Genomic DNA, 22979 nt, shown 5'->3' with positions numbered 1-22979 from the left:
CTTCTCCAGCAGACTGCTTCCTCCATCATCTCCAGACTTTTATCTATTGTCTAGCTTATCTTAACTAATGGCTGATTTCCTACTGCCTTCAAATATTCCTGTGCCTCTTATCCTTAGAAAGCTTTCACTTGATCCAGCCATCTCCACTAGTTATTGTCTCAGATCTCTTCTTGTGCATCAGTTTTCTTTGCTCGTACCTTCTTAATTCCAAAGTCTGGCTTCTGACATCATCATGGCCTTTTTTCAGTCTTACTTCTTCTGACTTCTTGGTAACATTTTAGTACTCATTCATTCTCTCCTCCTTGATAATTTTTCTCTCAAATTTTTTTTTTTGACACTGCTGTCTTCTTGTTGGTGTTTCTTTTCCAAAACACAGCCAGGTGATAGAAGAGTTCAGATCTTTTATTGTTTCCTTCAATATAGCCCGGTTAGCTCAGAGGTCTATCTCTCCGCTTGGTTCTAAGAGCTCCGCCCAAATGTCTCCAAATCCAAAGGTTTGTCCTTCTGACTCCAGCCAGCACCAAGGTAGAAGATACAATGAATCTCTGCTGCCTCAAAGATAGGGCTTGTAGGCTTTCTCCCAGAGTGCTCCTCTCCGACCCCAGTCAACGTTCACAAGAAACTCCCTCAAGCTCTAAGAGCTTCCTGTATATATATGATCTCCCAAAGGTTAACTCCGCCTTCTGGAGAGAGAGGGATTCTGGGTTATCTCTCAGAGTGCTCTCTGGCCCTAAGGGAGGTGTGAATTCGGATATCTCTTTCTAAGCCATACTAAGCCCTGAAATCTCCCAAACATGTGAACTCCATTGAGTACTTAGATACTTATGAGCTCTCTAAAGGTGTGAACACAAGCATTGTTTCCATCAGTTGTACTTAGTACCTTGTTTCAAGTTCTGGCCCCAAATATCTCCTTCTAAGATCAAATCAATCACATTGAACCATGCTAAATTAGATAATTATTCTTTCTATCAACTCTAATGGCTTAACAGTTTGTAAAGATTCCAACATCTTCTGATTTTCATCCTATCTATCATAGTCTCTTTTGCTGAAATTTCAGCCATGTCATGCTTATTAATCATTGTTGTCCCCTCAGGCTTTAATACTAGGACCACTTCACTTTTTCCTCAATACCATTTCATTTATTGATCTTATTGGCTTACATATATTCAAAGAACATTGCTATGGAAATGATTCCCAGATATATTTATCCAGCCCTAACTTCTCTGCTGACTTTGACTCACATTTCTAAATGTTTATTGGACATTTTAAATTCAAAGTGTCCAAAACTGATTCTCTAATGGGCATTTAATAAGTGTTTGATTGATTTCCCCAAAACCGTTCCCTGTTTACTAACTTTCCTTTTACTATTGAGGGCACCATCATCCTCTCAGTCAGCCAGGCTTACAATCTATGTGTTAACCTCACTCTCCCTCTCACTCCCTCTCACTCCCTCCCCAAACATGCAATCTTTTTTCCAAATCTTGTTGTTTCTAATGCTGTAGCATCTCTCTTCTAACATTGCACTTCACCTAATGCAGGCTCTTATCACTTCACATCTGGACTATTATTAGAATAGCTTTCTGCTTGGTCTCTGCCTCTTCTCTCCTAACTTCTTCCATTCAGCTGTCACATGGATCTTCTTGTTGAGTAGATGTCACCATGTCACTCTCCTATTAAGTAAACTTCTTATGACTGCCTATTACCTCTAAGTTCAAATAGAAAATCCTCTATTTTGCTTTTAAAGCCATTTATACCCTGACATACTTATATCTCTCCTCTCACCCTGCCTACCTAGTCTACAATGTAATGATACTAACTTCCTCCTGGTACTCACATCTCCTGACCCCAAGCATTTTCACTGACTGTCCCACATTCCTGAAACTCTCTTCTTTCTCATCTTGATTCCTGACTTTGTTGACCTTCAAGTCTCAGGTAAAGTCCTATTTTCTGAAAGTCTTTTGTCAGCTCAGGTGAAATTAAATAAAAAATAAATTTAGAGTTTTAGACTTTAATTTTAAAAAATTACAACTATAAGTTGCAGGAGAAAGGAAAGGCTAAGCAGTTGATCCAAGAAATCTAAGGAGTTTACTGTACTATACGCTTCATATGATTTAGCAGTGATATGGTGACCAGAAAAACTAATGTCTTCTTAGATCATATAAGATAGGCATCAGGACATATTAGAGAGAACTTTGGGTCTCAGCCAGGAAGACCTGGGTTCAAGTCCTACTTAGGAAGCATTTGACTATGTGCCTCTAAGCAAGTCACTTTAAACCCTTAGTGCTCTAGGCAGCTAAGACTAGAGACTTATAATGAAGATGCTTACCTGTATTTCCTATATCTGAGGGTCATAAAGTAACATATCATACCATAGTAATAAAATTACAAGTGCCATCACTATTCCAATTTATATTGTCTCAAGAATGAGGGAGGTTTGAAAGTACTGTTGTATGCTTCCTTAGTAAGACAACATTGGAATTTTTTTTTATTATTTTATTTTTTTCTAATTACATGTAAAAATAATTTTTAACATTAATTTCTAAAGAATTTTGATTTCCAAATTCTTTTCCTCTCTTCCCTTTCTCCATCACTATAGATGACAAACAGTTCAATATAGGTTATACATCTGTACTTATATAAAGCATATTTCCATATTAATCTTGTTGGGGAAGAAAACGGGTCCAAAAAAAGGAAGAGAAAGTATGCTTCAGTCTGTGTACAGATTCCCATCATTTCTTTCTCTGGAGGTGGATAGCATTTTTCATAAGTTTTTTGGAATTATCTTCGATCCACTGTATTGATGAGAATAGTTAAGTCATTCATAGTTGATTATCATACAGTATTGCTGTTACTTTGTACAATGTTCTTTTTCTACTCAGCTCATTTTGAATCAGTTAATGTTAGTCGTTTCAAGTATTTTCTGAGAACATTTCTTTTTTGGCAAGGCAGTCAGGCTTAACTGACTGGCCACACAGGTCACACAGGTAATAAGTGTCAAGTATCTGAATCCAGATTTGAATTTAGGTCCCTCTGAGTCCAGGGTCAGTGTTCTATCTACTGCTTCACCTAGCTGCTTCCCTCATCTTTTATTTTATAGCACAGTAATATTCCAATTCTTAGCTACTACAAAAATAGCTGCTATAAATATTTTTATGTGTATATCCTTTTTTATAATTTCTTTGGGATGCAGACATAGTAGTGGTAATGTTGGATCAAAGAATATACATGGTTTTATAAACCTTTGGGCATAGTTCCAAATTGTTCTCCTAAATGGTTAGATCAATTCACAACTTTGCCAACAATATTTTAGTGTCCCGATTTTCTTATATCCCTTCATTATTAGCCAGTCTCATAGGTGTGAGATGATACTTCAGAGTTGTTTTATTTTTTGTTGTATTTTTTTTTTTAATTTGTGATTTGGATCATCTTTTCATATGATTATAGTAAGCTTTGATTTCTTCATCTGCAAACTGCCATTTATCAGTTGGGAAATGTCTTATATTCTTTATAAATTTGACTCCATTCTCCATATATTTGAGAAATAAGACCTTTATCAGAAAAAAATTTGCTGTAAAATTTTTTCATAGTTTTGATTACCATGTATTTTTCCTATTTAACCTTCTCTTTTTAACCTTGCATCATGTTCCCCCCTCAAAATTACTGAGTGTATATGTTATTCCCTCTTTGAAACAATTCTCATGAGAGTAAAATACTACATTTCCCTCCACTGTAAAATTTCTTTAATAGTGATTTGACACTATACAGTTTAATCTTACTGAATCTCTTATGATTCTCTTTCCTATTTACCTTTACATGCTTTTCTTGAGTCTTGTATTTGAAAGTCAAAATTCTATTCAGCTCTAATTTTTCATCAGGAATACTTGAAAGTTCTCTATTTCATTAAATATCCATTCTCTCCCCTCCTTCCCTCCCTCAAGGATTATATTCAGTTTTCCTAGATAGTGATCCTTCATTGCCTAGCTTCTTTGCCTTTTATAATATGATATGCCAAGTCCTTTGATCATTTAATGTAGAAGCTGTTTATATTATCCTAATTATGGCTCCATGATATTTGAATTGTTTCTTGCTGCTTGTAGCATTTTTTCTTTTACTTGGAAGCTCTGGAATTTGACCCTAATATTCCTGGCTTTTATTTTGGGCTTTCTTTCAGAAAGTAATCAGTATAGTCTTTCAGTTTTTGTTTTACCCTCTGGACCCTCTGGATCCAAGATATTGGTGAAATTTTCCTTGATGATTTCTTTGATCACAGCTTTTTGGTAGTCCAATCATTCTTGAATTATCTCTTCTCAACTAATTTTTCAGATCAGTTGTTTTTCCAATAAAGTATTTCACATTTTCTTCATTTTTTTCTTCTTTTGGTTTTATTTTATTGTTTTTTCATGTTTCATGTTTTATGGAACCAATAGTTTCCAACTGCTCAATTCTAGTTTTTAAGGAAGTATTTTCTTCATTGAGCTTTTGTGCTTCCTTTTCCATTTGGCCACTTCTACTTTTTTAGGATGTCTTCTCTTCAGAGAATTTTTGTACACCATTTTTCCATTTGGTTTGTTGTGCTTTTAAATTTCTTCTCTTTAGTGAATTTTTGTGCCTCTTTTACCATTTGGCCTATTCTGTTTTTAAGGTGTGAACTATTATTTATGATTATTACATTTATATTTTATTATCTTTTAATTTGCTGTTGTCTTATTTTTCATGTTTTGTTTTTTTTTTTTTTTTTTTTTTTTTTTTTGCATCACACATTTATTTTCCCAATTTTTCCTCTATTTCTTTTATTTGACTTTTATCATTTTGAAAATGGAGATTCTCAGTTTTAGGATTTGGGTTAAAAAAAAAAAAAAACTATGAGCAGTAGAATAGAGAAGTGTCAAAAAAACAGGCCTTGTACTTATTTCATTAATAAAGTGTAGTGCAGAAGTTGTGGTTTGTAGAGAGAGCATTTCATTAAATTATTTCTATTAGCCAGAGATAATGTATTATCTCCAGCCAAACTTTTGTTTTTGTATAAGACATTTGATCAGAGACAAAACAGTGTAGATTAATTTTTATGTTTTTCCTCTTATAAAAGAAAATAACTTTTGGACTGTCAGCAAGATGAATAGCACTTTGAAATATTCTAGGAGCTGGTTTGGTTTTAACTTAATTCATCGTCTTTTTCATTAAGTGTCAAACAAATAAGTAGTTTATGAAAAACAAATAAGAATTTAAGAGAAAAGGAGTATAGCAAAAGAAATTGGTGTTTGGGTAAAAATCACATCTTTATTGCAGGTAATCAATCAGCACATCTTAAATAGTTTTTAAAATGTTTTAGCAACTTAATTTACAACTTTTTGTCATAATTCCACAGTTCTACAATCTAGTGTTATCAATCACACAAATTTTTTTCCTTTAAAATTACCATTGATTCGCCATATTTCTAATGAATATAGCCATAAAGAAATGAATTTAGAATATAGTTAATATCCAAGATTATAGAATAATGACTACTTTGTAAAATGCTATTGTAAGTATAGTTATACTCCCTTTTAAAAATCAGTTATGCATTAATTTCTAAAAGGTGTTTAATACTACTACTGAGTTATTATTTTAAAATCTTAGATATGTATACTAGTGTGGTTTAAGTAATCATTTTCATATAGGCAAAATGACCCTTCAGTTTATGTTTCTTATAGTCACTTTTTCAAAATGTTATTTCTAATACATATTTATTCTATATATATAAGCGTGTGTGTGTGTGTGTGTGTGTGTGTGTGTGTGTGTGTGTGTGTGTGTGTACTGGATAAAACTTAAAAGTTTTCTCCCTTAATGAAGTTAATTCCAAATAAGAATTGTTTATATCAATATCTAGACATAAAGTGTCATTAAATAAGTCTTGTTATAGATATTTTTAATTTTTAATAGGTGGCAGCAGTAAGTAGTCTTGTAAACAGAGGAGTAACACCAAAAGCATTTGTGTTCAGAAACTATGGTCATTTTCCTGGAGTGACTTCCCACTATTTGGGAGGATGTCATCATAAAATATGGCAAGCCATTCGAGCATCATCTGCTGCACCTGGTTACTTTGCGGAATATGTATTAGGAAATGATCTTCATCAAGTAAGTTTTAACTTAATTAATTGTACATATTAATTAAAAAACTAAAGGAACTACTGAACTTAAATCCAAAACACTGGAGAAGGGGAGGGGAGTGGAGGAGACTTCATGGGACTTTATAAAGTTTTTTTATATGACTATATAAGGATCAAATAACTAAAACATTCATTTGTTTAATAAACCTGTAAGCTGTACACATTATTTACAACTGACTTATGCCCACTAGTAAAGAAAAATAATGAAAAAGCATTAAATGATGATCAGTGTTTAATGTTTGTCATTGTAGATGAAATAAAGATTTATAGTGAACTCAAATTTCTTGACATCCTGGACATTTAGTGGGCTATGTAGTAGATGCTTAATTGTTGATTTTTAATTGATTAATTGGCACTCCTTATTCTCTTTGTTTCAATAAATAGATTTCAAGGGTGTTTAATTCAATTTAGTCTCTTAAGTTTAAACATCAAATAAATTGTTATGCTATAATTAAGTTTGGTCACATAAAATAAAAAGTTCTCTTAAAAATAGTATTCTTTTCAGTAGTCTTAGTCTGTATCACAGAAAGCTGCTTCTTTCTATAATTTTTCTCCTTTGTAACATAGACATATTAATATCTCTTTGTAGAAAATTAAGGTAATGTCAGTAAAGTATTTGAGCTTTCTGATGTTTCAGTAGAATTTAATTTTATATAAACAGCCTTTTTTCTGCAGAACATTGGAAAGATGTTTTATTGAAGTTTCTTTATTGAGTAGTTTTAAATGAGGCCTTATATATAATCAAAACATTCTTTTCCTGCTTCTATAGAATTCAAAAGCAATCCAAAAGAAAACTGATTAAGATCAAGCCATGTTAATCGTATGACATCTTTGCCAATTTTTGTTATTGAACTCTAATAACATTTAAAAAATACTATTGTTGTAGCTAAGTTTGTCTACATACACTTCTCTTAAAGTAGTTTATTTCTATATTTAAAGATATCTTTAAAAGGTGTATCATCTGAGAAAGATATTTTCTTTCTTATCTTCGTGAGACTGATATGCTCCTTTTAATTAGAAAGTTAAATAAGATAGCTCCCATCAAGCAGTGAAACGATTTGAAAATCTTTGCTATAATAGAGTATGTCAGTGAAACAAATATTAGGAGTATAGATGTTAGTTGATCACAAGGAAGAACTTTAAAAAAGAAAGGCAGGATTGAGAATTTTTAGGAAGATAAATATATTTCTAAACCCCTGTTTAAAATAAAGAATTTTGACCAGTGATGAAGTGTTCCTAAGAAGGATCCATTTAGCCAGAGTATTGCATAGCTACTTTAAAAGATTTTAAACTAAAAGTGAAGGGAAGTGAAAAAAAAATCTGCCTTTTTATGGCCCTCCAGGGTAGGTATTATATAAAGAATAACTATAATATAGAAAGACTAGCAGAAGAAACACAGAAATTCGCTAGAAATAAAATTCAATGTTTAACAATAAAACTTATATATATAGATTTTGATATATAAATGCATAAAATAAAAATAAGTAACAGGAATTAAAAATATTCATATAAAAAAGCAAATTTAATCTTGGTACTACAGAGAATTTATGGAAGTAGATCCATGATTAGAATATAACTGTAAAAGGTCTTATCTTATTCAGAAGGGAAAAAATGGATAAAAGAAGTGGGTAGGTAGAATAGTGTTGTATATTATGAAAATAGTGCATAATGGAGAACACTTTGGATGAAGATTAATAGATAAAGAAACAGAAGAGATATTATCATCAGAAAATTCTACAGATTTTATCTGAATGGAAGAAAGAAATAGACATGAGTATTAAAATAGATAACAAACCTAGCACTGAAATATTACATATTATATATATATATATAGTGCTATATAGTACATATATATTATATTATATAGTAATGATGGTAATTTCAGTTAGATAAGCACTAGAATATCTTTTTGCTAAAATACAGAGCCAGTAATAATTCTTGATTTGATCTAACAGTTCCATCAAAAGCAGGAGGAAGTGATAAGGGCAATTGTTATTTTGTTGTTTAAAATAGGGAATACTAGATAAGTCAAGGGAAAGTGATAGGATATCAGAGAATAAGACTGGAATCATTATGTAGAATGGATGGAATAATGACAGTGGACAAAAGAGAAAAAGATGAACCTAATTTGTTCTTATTTTTCTTCCGATTTCTCTGCTGAAGAGAGCCAACTTTGGATTAAAAGGACAGAACAAAAATGATTAATAGTGAGCTGAAACCCAAGATAAATAGGGAGACAGTAAGATAGCACTTAGCTATTTTTTTATTCAAGTAACCAGGCTCAGATGAACTACATCCTGGGATCCTGAATGAACTACTGAATGTAACTGCTGATCTTTCAGTGGTTATTGAACATATGCCACAGAACCAGAGTAGGTCAAATGTCCAGATTCTCAGAAAAGAGATGAGAATGGAATCTGCAAAACATAGACTATTATACTTTGTTTTGATTCCTTTGAAAAAATCTGAGATGGATGATTAAAAGGGAGCTTAATGTCTACTTAAAAACAGAAATAATTGTCCTGAAAAGGCCGCATAGCTTTATTAAGTACATGCCATAGCAGACTAAATTCATGTCTGTTTAATCAGGTTACAAGGCAGATAGATGTAAGGAATCTGTAAGTATAATTTAGTTTTATTTTAGCAAAAGATTTGATAAAACTTCTAATGCTATCCTTATGGAAAGGTAAAGAGATATGGAATAGACAGTAATACAAATTAAGTATATTTGGAGCTAGTTAAATTCAATTTAATTTAATCCAAATTCTGAGAGTAGAAATTGGTTTAAAGTCAACTTGGATTTTGATCTCTAAATGAAGTACCTCTAGATCTATTTAAATTAAAATGCTATTTACCTTTTTACTAGTGACTTGAATAATGAATAAATTGTTTTTATATTCTTAGATGACACATAACTAGGAGGAGCTAGCTAATATATTAGGTAACAGAAGCAAGATTCAGAAAAATCTCAATGGGGGGAGAAGTCAAATTAATAAAATGACATTTAATATGTAAAGTCTTACATGTAGGTTAAAAAAATCAACATTTTTTAAAAAGGCATGGCTAAACAGTATTTCTTCTGAAAAAAAGATCTTGATGTTTTAATGGACTGCAAGTTCAATATGAGTCAACAATGAAATGGAAGGCAAAAAACTTGTATCTTAAGTTGCATTGTGAGATATGGTGTCTAGCATTAGGGGTGTGATAGCTCTACAGCACCTTACCTTACCCCTGCAAATTAGACCATGAAAATCTGTGTTAAATTCTGGCTGCTATACTTTCAGAAGGACATTGATAAGTTGAGCTAGGTGACAAAACATAAATATAAGTAAGTGTAAGTACAAAATTGGTGTACTCAGAATTTGTGGCTTCAGAAAGTGAAACTGTTTTTAATACTGACTTATATGCATAGATTAATCCATTAGTTTCCTTCGTTGCTAGCAGTTGCAAGCCATCCAGTACTTTCTCTTTATTTTTGTACATTTTCTCCTATGAATTTTCCACAGGTCTACCCCATTCCCTGGAATCTTTTCTCTTTTTTTAAATATTTCTGCAACTTTGTGGTTGTTCATCTCTTCTCTCTAACTAAATCAGTCCAGCATATTAATTAAAATTGAAAGTTTGGAAAAATAGAATTGATACTTTGATATTTTAGATACTTTCTATGATTTGATATTTTCAGAATAGTAACATTTAACATATATCTTAAGATACTGCCTTTAACAGCTATTACAGAGGCAGATTTGGGGTGTGCTTTTTATGAAAATAGTTTTTTCTTTATAGTAGTGAACGAGATGAGGGTGAGATCTTTCAAGACAGTTGTAAAAAATTGAGTAAGGCTTCATCTACTTCAGAGTTTGAGTAGGCCTGAAGGACTTTGAGCATTGATCCAAGGGCATACCTAAGTCCCCTTCCTGCTATCCTCCCATGACATCATTTTCTCCCTATTTCTGTCAAATATGGGCAACTATGTACTTACGGGTCAAGTTCAATTTCTTGGGTAGTTACCATGTTTAGAATGTAAGATCCTCAACCAATGGGGATGAGGGTCAGTGTGGGAGGAGGTATTTGCGTTAGGGATTAAGTGTTAACCCTGCCCCAGAAGGTGCTTCCTCCCTTCCATTGTCTGCTCGAGGGGTGGGACACCCTTCCCTGGAGAATGTATAATAAATTTTGCTTTGCTTCTAGAGATCTCTCCAGCTTTTTTTATTAAATGGTGACTCCTTACCATTTCTGAACCACATAGTAGCTATAATATTTAAATTTTTTTGCAGTTATATTTTCTGAGGCCTACAGAAACTTCTGATAAACAGCTATGTGTGTGATAACACCAAACTATACTGATAACTGGAGAAATAGCTGTAGTTAATGGAGAGAGCCCTGCAGTAGGATTATAGGAGACCTGGATCTGCTGCTCATTGTGAAGCCCTTGGAGTAGTAATTCATTGAATTCTTTCAGTTCTCAGTATCATCATATGTAAAATAAGACCACATGAATCCTTTCCCAGCATAAAGGTCTATGATGTAGAAATATAAATTTTGCCTTTTAATGTTTTATGATGAATTTGGCCAACAAATCTTTAGTCCCCCTTTCTGAATCATTTTAACTATACAAAGGGGTCCCTTTAAAATTTTTTTTTCATTATAATAAAGGGATGAACAGTCTTTTAAAATATACAATTTTTAAAATACTAACATTTGACATTTTGTGGTTTACAATAAAATAATTTGAATTTTAAAATAGTATGGTCTGGAAAGTATATGACTTTAAATGTTTTAGTATGATGCTTCTGGAAAATTTATTTTTTAGTTGTCATCTCGATCTCTAACTGAAGATGAGGGAAAAAATCAGAACATTTTTTCTGAGATTAATGACCATCTGGAAAGAGGTGATAGTCTTAAGAAAGTCAAGATCTATTAAACTGTGTGATTATTAATCCTTAGGAAGCACTCTGAAAAATATTGCTGTAATCATTTGAATATACATAGAGAGCATTTATTAATAACAATGGCTTACATTTCAAGGAAATCTTTCCTGTGAATTTTGAGCATAAATCGTGTGCTTGAAATTAATGATGTATATCAGTTATTCATTGTAACACTCTGACATATCACTATTTTTAAAAAAAAATAGTGAATCTTTAATCAGTTTTTTTAATTTCATATTTTCATTCTTTTAAAATATCCTTTGAAAAAGATTATTTTAATTGAATTTGTTGTTTTTTCTGAGACTTGATGTTTAATAGTTTTATATTTAGACATATATTTCAAAAGAATAGCTTACTAAGTTGTCACATGAATGCTAGATAATTTTTCTTATTGTTTCAACTGAAGTAATCTTTTAGATTTGAAATATTCATTTTTAAAGTTGTCAATAACTTTAAATAAGAAACTGATTTCACAGTTCACCTTCCTTAGTCATATGGTTATTTAATACAGTTTGACATGTTTAATACAGTTTATTTAATTAGAAAATAAAATACTTAAGTGTAAGAATATCTTACCTATATGTATTCCAGTAATTTGGAATTTTTTATTATTTGGAAAGGGACTTATCTTCTATCATAAGCATATTTGAATAAGTAAGCAAAATGTACTTATCAAATAAAATAAATTCCTTCAAGCACTTTTAAAATGAGCAACAATAATAATGAATCAATATATAGGTCTCCTGTGGTCTTTTACTAGTAAACACTTTTTAAACTTAGATCACTTCTAGATTGCCAAAGTAATTTATAAAATTATGTATTATACATTTTATACATTATGAATTGGTACTTTACCATATTAGAAGCTAAAAAATCTAGTAGCAAAAGGTAGCCTTTGAAAAATATAGTTTTAAATAGTAATGACTCAATCTGTGAGATGTATACAGTACCTCTTTGTTATACATTAAAATTTAGAGCTGAAGGCACATTTTTACTTGAAGTTATTTTTATGATTCTAAATTATAGACTTGTTGATTAGCATTTGGAGGGGAGGAAGTAGGTTCAAGTTTCCTTTTAGGAAAGTCACCCCACCAATGAAATCAAAACCTCAGACCAAAAGAAAACATTGAATTCTTTTATAAGTAAATGTAACTTAAGTTGTGTTCTGGAATTCTCCTTTAGTAGATATTTAACTTTATCTTTTGACTTTTTTCCCCTTTGTTTTGTAAAAAAGTGCTGTTAATTTAGGAGATGAATATTCACTTAATTTATTTTTCAACTAAGAATTATCTCAGTGCCTGTTGTCTTAATTTTGAGCATAGAAAGTCATGCTAGCTACTAATGTGAAAAAAATAATTCTGAATTTATTATAAAATCATGAGAAATAGGAAAGACAAAGGAAGGGAAATAAAAACCTTTTGAAAGGAGTATAAGCTAATAAAGTCACATATCAAAAGGTTTTTCCCTTAACAGTACTGTTACCTCACTTGGGTATCAGTGATGTATTTCCCCAGCTTTTGTACCAACATTCAGGCCTTTCTTTTGTACAATTCACTTCATTTGCATCGAAAGGATTAATAGAAAACTATTTGGGCTTTTTGCTAGCTGCTTCAAATGTGAAGGCTTTGTTATGAACCACTACATAAGCCTTGGAATAGTTATAAAACCTGTCCTGAGAATTCCTATGGCTAAAATCCTGCCTAGAGTTTCATGCCAGCAGCCAGCTAGAATAGTTATATTCTGTTGATTTTTTTTTTTTTTTATAGTGCCTCTTTTTAGACATTTTTCATCTTTGGATTTCATGTTAAAGTTGTTCCACACCAGAATGTTACAGAATTGATTAAGGGTGTAAAAGCAGAAGCATGAGAGAAAAGAATAATTTTGAAAAAGAAGTATAATCTAATGGAAGGAGCATGAAACTACAGAATCTTGGAGCTAGGAGGGATGCTAAAGCTGATCTTGTATAGCCCCACTATTTTACAGATGGGGAGACAAGACCTCAAGAAGCAAAGTAACTTCCAAGGCCATATAATGAGTTAGTTTCAGAGTTAAAACTAGTTTTCCCAATTTCTAATCCTATTCTCATATCTCTAGACTGCTTCCCAAAGTAGGCTTCTAAGGAATTTAGGGTTAGGGTTAGGGTTAGGAAACTTCATTTTGATGAGTTTAAGTCATTTGCTGAGTGTCATATAGCTAATTAGTAACAAAACTGCAACTAAAGCTCAGATCATGTTACTGCCTGTTGTGTGCATGTCACCTTGGGCCACATTATCTTTTAATTACATGTACTAGAAATCAAGGGACCTTTAGCTATTTCATATTCATACTCTTTTGTTCTTTTTTATTTGGTTAAAATGATGGTTTTAGGTGTTATGAGGATGCAGGAGGTAAGTGAAAGCATTCGGGTGTTTTGGAGAGGGAAAAGCATTATATAAAACCAAAAGGAGGAGCATCTAGGTGGTGCAGTGGATAGAGCACCAGCTCTGTAGTCAAGAGAACCTGAGTTCAAATGTGACCTCAGACACTTAACATATCTTAGATGTGTAACCCTGGCAAGTCACTGAACCTCAGTTGCCTTGCAAAACAAAACAAAATAAATAGAACCAAAGTAGCATGACTTCAATAAATATATGATATCCTGATTGAGTTACATCTCCCTGTGTCTTTTTAATAGCATTTAGCAAATAACTTGAGATTAGGAACAAAAAAAAAAGGGGAACTTTTGAAGAAAGCATGTTCTGAATTTGCCTATTGAGAAAATTCTTCTTTGGGATTCTTGACTTGCCTGTGGGCCATCCCATGCTGTACCACTTTCTTGCCTGAAGGAAAGTAAAGTTTGCTGAAATTCATGGAATTCTAGTTTTTAAAATTGAGATTTCAAAAGTTTGCCGTTTCCAGCAAAATGACACACTAAGCAATGTAACATAGTACAGAAAGCAGACAAAAACAAAAGAAATAACTCCTATGTAGAAAGGAAAGGAAGAGAATCTATCCAGTAGAAACGGGACAAAGAAAAAAATCTAATAAAATGAGAGAATTAGAAAAAGACAGCAAAAGGAAATATCTGAAAGGAAAATAGAAGATTGATTACAAGCTCACAAGGAAAGATATGTTAAATAATAAATAATATGTTGGTGAAAAGAGGAGCAATAGAGATGTCAGTTTAATAAATATTCTTGAAAGTATACACCTTTTCTCATTTTCCAAATAAACATTTAGAAAGGTAGGTACATGTCCACAGAGAGATGGATACATGTGAAGGATAACACCATAGATTTACTTAAATAACATAGTACGTGACCAGAAAATGGGAAATGATTATCCTGCTGTATACTGTCTTTTTAAGAATACATTTGGATGACTGGATTGAGTTCTGGATGCCTCATTTTAAGAAGGACATTGAGAGGGGTACTTAAGAAAGAATGTCCACTTTGGTGAAGGATCTTAGGTTCATAGTATATAAAGTTAAAAGAAACTGGGAATATTTAGTACTATGCTTGTTATCTCTGGTTCCACAGGATATGATTAGAGGTCATGGATAGCAGATGCAGAGATAACTTTCATCTGGTTAAGAAAAACATTTAGAACTTTCTAAAGGGGAATGGATTACCTTGAGAGATATGATATTCATTTATGAGCAAAAGCTACTTGAAAAATGTGACATCGGGGGATTTTTACATTGTCTCCTCAAAAGTAAATTGGAGATAATAACATTATTTCACAGGGTGGTTTTTGAAGATAATATGAGGTAACATATATAGTACTTTGCAAACCTTAAAGCATAATAAAAAGCTAACTATTTTTATTATTTAAGTCTTGAATGATCTCTTTGCCAGACATAGTTCCTAGTACCATGCTTCTCTTTTAATACAGCCTAAAATCACAGTAGTTTATTAGTTGTCATGCTAGATTGGTGATTCAGATTTAGTTTGTGGTCCATTCAAACCTCAAACTCATTTTCATTTGAATAATTATCTAAGTTCCTTCTTCTGTCTCATGAAATTAATATTTTTAAAATGAATGTAGGACTTGACTTTTATCTTTTTTTTTTAAGCTTTTTATTTTCAAAGCATATGCACAGATAATTTGATAGCATTGAACCTCGCATAGCCTTGTGTTTCTGATTTTCTCCTCCTTCCCCCTACCCCCTTCACCTAGATGGCAAGCAATCCATTATATGTTAAACACGTTAAAATATATTTGACTTTTATCTTATTAGATTTAGCTTTTTGCTCTAATTAAGAGAACTTGGTTTGGATGTGACTTTGATTAAATTCCCTTTTACCTTGTCTTCATTTTCCTCATTGGTAAAAGAAGCAAGATTTGACTAGATGAGTGATTTGCTCTAAAGTCTTTGAGTTTATGAATTAGTCAGTCTGCAAACATTCATATGCTGGACAGTGGAACCACAAAAATAAAATGAAATGGTACTACAGCACTCTTTCATTGAATGCTTACTTCTTACCCTTCTTTTCATATCAGCATGGCATAAGTAGACTAGGATCTGGCTTCAGAGTTGAAACAACTTGGATTTAAGCCCTACTGACACATATTGACTGAGAAAGTCTCATAACTTCTCAGTGTTCTCAGACAATTGGACACAACTATAAAACACAGAACTGTATCAATTCCAGGAGTATAGATGAAATCCTATGAATTCTAGAGCCCTTTATATAACCTGACTCTTAAACCAGTCTTTGTAAATCTTAATAGATTCACTGGCTATTCCTAGAACAATACATTCCCATTTTCCAAATCTGGACATTTTCATTGAACATCTTCCATAACTGTAATAGTCTCCATTTCTTCCTTTCTCTGTCTTCCTTTAAGTCCCACCTAAACTATTATCTTTTATAAGAAGCCTTTCCTAATTTTCCCTTATTTCTAGTACCTTTTTCTCTGTTGATTTCGTTTCAGTTTGTCTTATATGTAGCTTGTTTGTACATAGTAGTTTACATATTTCTCTTGTGGGTTTGTTTTTTTTTTGTTTGTTTGTTTTGTTTTTCCTTACATTGTATACTCAGCACTTGGCACATAGTAGATGCTTAAAAAACGTTTTTTGATAGACTGATTTAGTGGGATTTGATGAGTTGTTGCTGTCTTTACCAAGTTACTGAGATGAATACCTTATATAAAAATATAGGGAGAGATGCTCATTCAAGAAATTGAAAAAGACTCCATTGGTAGGAGTTAATTCATTGGGAAGCTCTCTAGACTAAAGAAATTTTTCAGCCAAAAAAGAAAAAACCCACCATAAACATGTTTAATTTTGTTTCTTTTTGCTACTCAAGTTTCAGTGCCTAATAAATAGTTTAAAATGAAATGCTTTTGCCTACTTGTGGTTTGCTATTCAGCATTAGGTGCGAGAAATTGAAAATATGCAATTAAACAAAATTTTTATTTAGAAGCAGTTTTATGAGGGGAAAATGCTTTATTTGTTAGGATAACCTTACTTTTCTGTTAGTCTTGTGTAGAATCTAAAATGACTATTAAAATGTGCCTTTTAAAAATAATTCTTTTCATTTCAATAGTTTGAGCAAAATATTGAGAGTGCTCCAGGATTAGTTCAAAGAGCTTTTGTAAATAGAAATGAAAGCCTAATAAGAAACATACTCATCAGGCCAGTAAATTTTCTCATCACTTAACTTTCTGTTGCATCTGTAGTGTTTGAAAAAGAGGGGCCAACAGAGAAATTCTTAGAATTATGCAAATAATTTTTCCTCCAAAACACTATACTTGATAGGTTCCATTTATGACATAACAGCCTGCTCAGTCTTATTTCAGAATATTTAAAAGACAGTTTTGCTTTTATGTTTTTTAATTATTTCATTTGTAATATGTAAGCTTTATCTTCTCAAACATATTTTGTTTCAAATTATTAACTTTCAGGATGGAGGTTTGCTTTTGAATAATCCTTCAGCTTTAGCAATGCATGAGTGTAAGTGTCTTTGGCCAGATACCCCATTACAGTGTATAGTATCCTTGGGCACTGGGCGTTATGAAGGTGATGTGAGGAACAATTTAACATCGACAAGCCTGAGAAGTAAACTGTCAGCTGTTATCAGCAGTGCTACTGATACAGAAGGTTAGTGCATATAATTTTTTGTATTTATATTGCTCATGTTCTAATTCTGACATAAACTAGCTTTATGACTTTTAGGTAAGTCAATCTCTCAGTGATCCAGATTATTCTCTTACTATAGGTTACAAATAAGTCATCCATATACATCAATGGAGGGAGTATCTTTATGGAAAGTTCCTTAAGCTGATGATATTATAAGCCTCATCAAAAAAAAAATAAAAATTAAATAAAATGCAAAGTAGAAAAGGAAGAGGGGAGCATAAGAGTTGTCAAAGGGCTTGAGAGATATTTGAAAAGATTCTGACTAATAATAAGGCTAATAATTTTTTTCCATGACGTAATTTCCTTCTCTGGGTTTACCTACACATCTCTCTATCCAGCCCTATTCTTTTTCCTGTGCTTAAATTCCATGTCATCAGTTATCTATTGGGCATCTCAAACTGGATATCTAAATTAGGCATTTTAAACTCCACATGTCCAAAACAATTGTCTCCTTGACCTTTTCTAAATTAGTGCCTTGTTCTACAACTCCTTACATATGTATGTATTGTCTCACTTAACAGACAGAACTCGGATTATTCCATTCTTTGTATTTGTATCTTTAGTGCTATCACACAATGTCTGATACATAGTAGGCATTTAAGCAAATACTTATTGATAGATTAATACCTGAGAGAAATATAGATGAAAGGATTGCATAGGAGTAGTGATGGTCAGCAATTATGCTGAGATTTGAATGCATTCTAAATGTGAGGGACAGGTTGTACAAATGCCTGCTGATTTAGTAATGATTTTATAGAGCAACCTGGAATTAAAATGTCATAAATTTCCAATTTGCAACCTAGCTCATTTTATCACTCTAGTGTTTGCTTCTCTAAATTTATCTTATACATAATTGAAAATAGTTACTGTTTTAAAAAAAGAAAATGTGAAGAGTTCCTTTCTGATGGTATTTATAATTGGAAAAAATAAGTTGGGGGGAAATATTAATGGTGAAGTAAGCAGAACTTTACAGATCAGAAAGTAAAGGTAAAATTTAGTAGGATAATCATTTTCATTTTTAATTGTTATTTCTTTTTATTTTTAAACAGAAGTCCATATAATGCTTGATGGCTTTTTACCTCCTGACACTTATTTTAGAATCAACCCAGTAATGCGTGAAAACATACCTCTGGATGAAAATCGAAATGAAAAGCTTGACTTCTTACAATTGGAAGGGATTCAGTATTTAGAAAGAAATGAGGAAAAAATGAAAAAACTCGTTAAAATATTAACTCAAGAAAAAACAACTCTACAGAAAATTAATGATTGGATAAAATTAAAATCAGATATGTATGAAGGTTTTCCTTCTAAATTGTGAAGAAAAAAATTTGCATGCACCATGCTAAATGTGAAATCTATTCTAAAGGAGTTGTCCAATTCTATGGAAAACTGACACATATAGGTATACAAATTAATTTTATGATATTTGTTCATCGTAGACTATGCTGGGAACAACAACAACTGCCCAGACCAGCATGAACAGTTCAGGGTATTTGGCATAGAATTTATATTGGAATTAGGTTTTTCTGATGTTAATAATTATTTGAACTTTAGGAACTTACCCGTTGTACTATTTGGTTTTAGTAAACACAGTGATGTTTTTGTTTTTTTTTTGTGAAGTTTTGAGATATATTAGTATTTGTGCCAAACAAGACACTGGAAATTATAATGCTCTAATTTTACTTTAAGGTATCATAATCATGTTGAATTTATTTGAACATTGTTTTGTGTTTGTTTTTAGTGGAAAATCATTTTTCCTAAGGATCTATTCTAGTATGTTTTTGCATTTCAGTTTAATAATTTCTTAATGGATGTATGAAAACAGATATTTGCTTCTGTTAGAGTCCTTTCACAAAAAATAAAATAACATTAAATACATAATTTTATCTCCTAAAATTTACTTACACCATCAGAGTTTGGTTCAAGAAATATACTTACCAATATTTTGCTGAGATTTCAAAATACTGTATGTTATCTTTTCAAGATAGCTTTGTCCTTCATTGTTTGAAAAATTAATCCCTTGTACTCATTGAAGATAATATTCCTATCAAAATAAATTCTTTTAAGTAATCTGTTTCAGAAAGACTAATGTTATTTTTTCAATGTTAGCAATGTTCAGATGTTTTGTTGGGGTCAAGCTGATTCAAAGAAAAAACAGAATTCACATCAGTCATTAAATGAATAACAATTTATATTGATGTAGCAGCATTTTTAAATTGTGCAAAGTTTACATGTTATCTCAAATACCTCAAAACAGCCTCTGAAAGAGTTGATATATGTATGGTCCTCGTTTTAGAGAGAAAGTAGATTTCAGAGACATTGTGAATGACAATTAGTGAATATCAGAGGTAGGATTTCACCCAGGTCCAGATTTTACCAGGAACCAATGATATAGCTGACTAAAATATAAAATATTTTTACTAGTAGTCAAAAATACCTCTGTATTTCTCTTAAAATTTGCGTTGGAAATTTTATATTAGTTTGGAAAACACGCCTTGGGGAAAATTCAGGAGGGATAATTTGATCTACTCAGGTGCATGTGGAAACCCAGGCTACCTCCTGAGTTTCAGTGGTGCATTGTTTAGCACCAGTTTTACAATGCCACAAGAAAAATCTAAAGCAAAGCAGACCCTAACACTTTCAAAGTGAAAAGCCCTAACCTAATGGTGGTGGTGGTGTGTATTTCTTTTGACCAGGATCTATTTCACTTTCCTGCTAAGCTATCTAAGTGACAATTTAGTCTGTATTATATATAGAGAGAGATCTGTCAGCTCAGTATAGCTAGGAACTTCTTAACTGTAGCTGATTTCATTTCCAGACAGTTCTGTGAATCTAAGAAGTTCTTTAAACCATAGTGTTTAAAGCAGAAACTGGAAAAAAAATTTTTTTCTTTTTTAATAACTTTTTATTGACAGAACCCATGCCAGGGTAATTTTTTTTTACAACATTATCCCTTGCACTCACTTCTGTTCCGATTTTTCCCCTCCCTCCCTCCACCCCCTCCCCGAGATGGCAAGTAGTCCTATACATGTTAAAGAGGTTACAGTAGATCTTAGATACAATATATGTGTGCAGAACCGAACAGTTCTCTCGTTGCTCAGGGAGAATTGGATTCAGAAGGTAGAAATAACCCAGGAGGAAAAACAAAAATGAAACAGTTTACATTCATTTCCTAGTGTTCTTTCTTTGGGTGTAGCTGCTTCTGTCCATCCTTGATCAATTGAAACTGAGTTAGATCTTCTCTTTGTCGAAGAAATCCACTTCCATCAGAATACATCCTCATACAGTATCGTTGTTGAAGTATATAATGATCTCCTGGTTCTGCTCATTTCACTCAGCATCAGTTCATGTAAGTCTCTCCAAGCCTCTCTGTATTCGTCCTGCTGGTCATTTCTTACAGAACAATAATATTCCATAACATTCATATACCACAATTTACTCAACCATTCTCCAATTGATGGGCATCCATTCATTTTCCAGCTTCTAACCATTCTAAACAGAGCTGCCACAAACATTTTGGCACATATTGGTCCTTTTCCCTTCTTTAGTATCTCTTTGGGGTTATAAGCCCAGTAGAAACACTGCTGGATCAAAGGGTATGCACAGTTTGATAACTTTTTGAGCATAATTCCAAATTGCTCTACAGAATGGTTAGATGTATTCACAATTCCACCAACAATCTATCAGTGTCCCTGTTTTCCCACATCCCCTCCAACATTCCACGTTATCTTTCCCTGTCATTCTAGCCAATCTGACAGGTGTGCAGTGGTATCTCAGAGTTGTCTTAATTTGCATTTCTCTGGTTAATAATGATTTGGAACACTCATATGAGTGGTAATAGTTTCAATTTCATCATCTGAAAATTGTTCATATCCTTTGACCATTTATCAATTGGAGAATGGCTTGATTTCTTATAAATTATAGTCAGTTCTCTATATATTTTGGAAATGAGTCCTTTATCAGAACCTTTGACTGTAAAAATGTTTTCCCAGTTTATTGTTTTCCTTCTAATCTTGCCTGCATTAGTTTTGTTTGTACAAAAACTTTTCAATTTGATATAATCAAAATTTTCTATTTTGTGATCAGTAGTGATCTCTAGTTCTTCTTTGGTCATAAATTCCTTCCTCTTCCACAGATCTGAGAGGTAAACTATCCTATGTTCTTCCAATTTATTTATAATCTCATTCTTTATGCCTAGGTCATGAACCCATTTTGACCTTATCTTTGTGTATGGTGTTAAGTGTGGGTCAATGCTTAGTTTCTGCTATACTAATTGGAAAATTTCTTTTCAGCCATGTTCTAAGAGGAATTTGTCCATGTAACAGAGAGGTAGGCAAGGTGATAGTTGAGATTTTGAGAGGCAAATGATGGCTAAATTATCAATATAGACTACTTTAGGGAAATAATTTAAGGATTTATGTCTCAAGGTGCTTACAAAATCGGGAACTGTTGAAGTTCAGGCAATAAGGGCATATTCAATGAATGTCAGTATGTGATGATATATTTTTGTTAGCACATAGCTTCATCCTCCCCTCCAAAACAAGTATAAACTATATATTTTTTAACTCATTCTCTTTCACTGAAAAATATGCATCTCCTTCCAGCTCTGCATTGATGACATTATCTTCCTCCCAAGTCACATGGGCCTGTCAGACTAAAATTTCATATCTCTTTGGGAGCAGCATGGTACTGTTTAAAGAAGAATTGACTAGAGAATTTGTCTCTGTTTAGGGCCTGTATGAACCTGGACAAATCACTTAGTTTATCAGTGCCTCAATTTCCTTATCTATAGAAAAGGAAGGAATTGAACTAGATGGTGTCTGAGGTGCCTTCCAGCTGTGCATATATGGACTTCTAGTCCCTCACTTGGTATCCTCATCCAATTTGACATAAAGCCTTCCTTTTGATTCTTCTTATACATCTCTTGCCTTGTCCATTTCTGCTTATAGCTACCACTTAGATTCTATTCCTCATTACCTCATGTCTGAGTACTGTATCCTCCTGTTTTATGTACCTCCAATCTGTCTCTAATCCATCATGCAAACAACTACCCAAATCATCTTAAAGCACAAGATTGACCATGTCATTTTCTGCATTGCCCAATTGCTCTACAACAAAATTCAGGTTTCTTGCTGTAGCATTTTATGGTTCTCATCAATATGGCTCCACCCTACCTTTCCAACTTTCCATTAGGAATTCCACATTCCAGCCAAATATTAATCCAAGCTCATCTCATTGTATCTTCTGGAGGCTTAGAATGAACCACCTTATTGTTGCCTTGTGAAATCCTCTTATTTCACCATTCAACCTTAGGTACAATCTCTATGCTGAGAAAGTCCTTTTTTTTCTAAATTTTTTCTACAGCACTTTTGCCTAGTTCTCTCCTTGTCTCTATCACATATTACCTTATATTCAGTTTATGTGTATGAATGTGTCTTCATTCTTCCAGTGGCCAAAAAGACATTGATGGGGTCCATGTCATTCTTTTCACCTTTACATTATTCATGGTCTTATGCATAGCATATACTTAATTTTAATGAATTCTATTCATTGCATAATTACATAAAAAAGAAATTGCTCAGCATTGTATCTGGACAGTGACATTATTGGGGGAAAGGAACAGTGATTTTCAGTCACTACCATTTAGTGTCTTAAACTTGGGAGTTTTCCATCTGTGAGGTCTATCCTTTGTTCCAATGCAGTGATTTCACTTTTTCTAGTAGTTTTATGTCATAATTAGTAAACCTTTCTAGACTTTGAAAGAGCCACTTTAACTCTCTT

The 22979-nt window shown here is 32.5% G+C and overlaps 1 protein-coding gene across 4 annotated transcripts in view; it reads left to right on the top strand.

Annotated features, from left to right (window-relative positions):
- PNPLA8 (patatin like phospholipase domain containing 8) overlaps positions 1–19277 on the top strand; it is a 44223-nt gene extending 24946 nt beyond the window's left edge. For all 4 annotated transcript variants that reach the window (XM_003771509.4, XM_012550957.3, XM_012550956.3 and 1 more), the window contains exons 8-10: positions 5920–6114; positions 16964–17159; positions 18248–19277. In XM_003771509.4, the coding sequence (XP_003771557.1) occupies positions 5920–6114; positions 16964–17159; positions 18248–18516 (660 nt within the window). In that variant the 3' untranslated portion in view covers positions 18517–19277. The remainder of the gene's footprint in view (positions 1–5919; positions 6115–16963; positions 17160–18247) is intronic.
- Positions 19278–22979: the final 3702 nt, after the last annotated feature.

The sequence above is a fragment of the Sarcophilus harrisii genome, chromosome 5 (assembly GCF_902635505.1).
Source record: "Sarcophilus harrisii chromosome 5, mSarHar1.11, whole genome shotgun sequence".
NCBI classification, from domain to species: Eukaryota; Metazoa; Chordata; class Mammalia; order Dasyuromorphia; family Dasyuridae; genus Sarcophilus; species Sarcophilus harrisii.
This window is presented reverse-complemented; position numbering and strand designations above follow the sequence as displayed.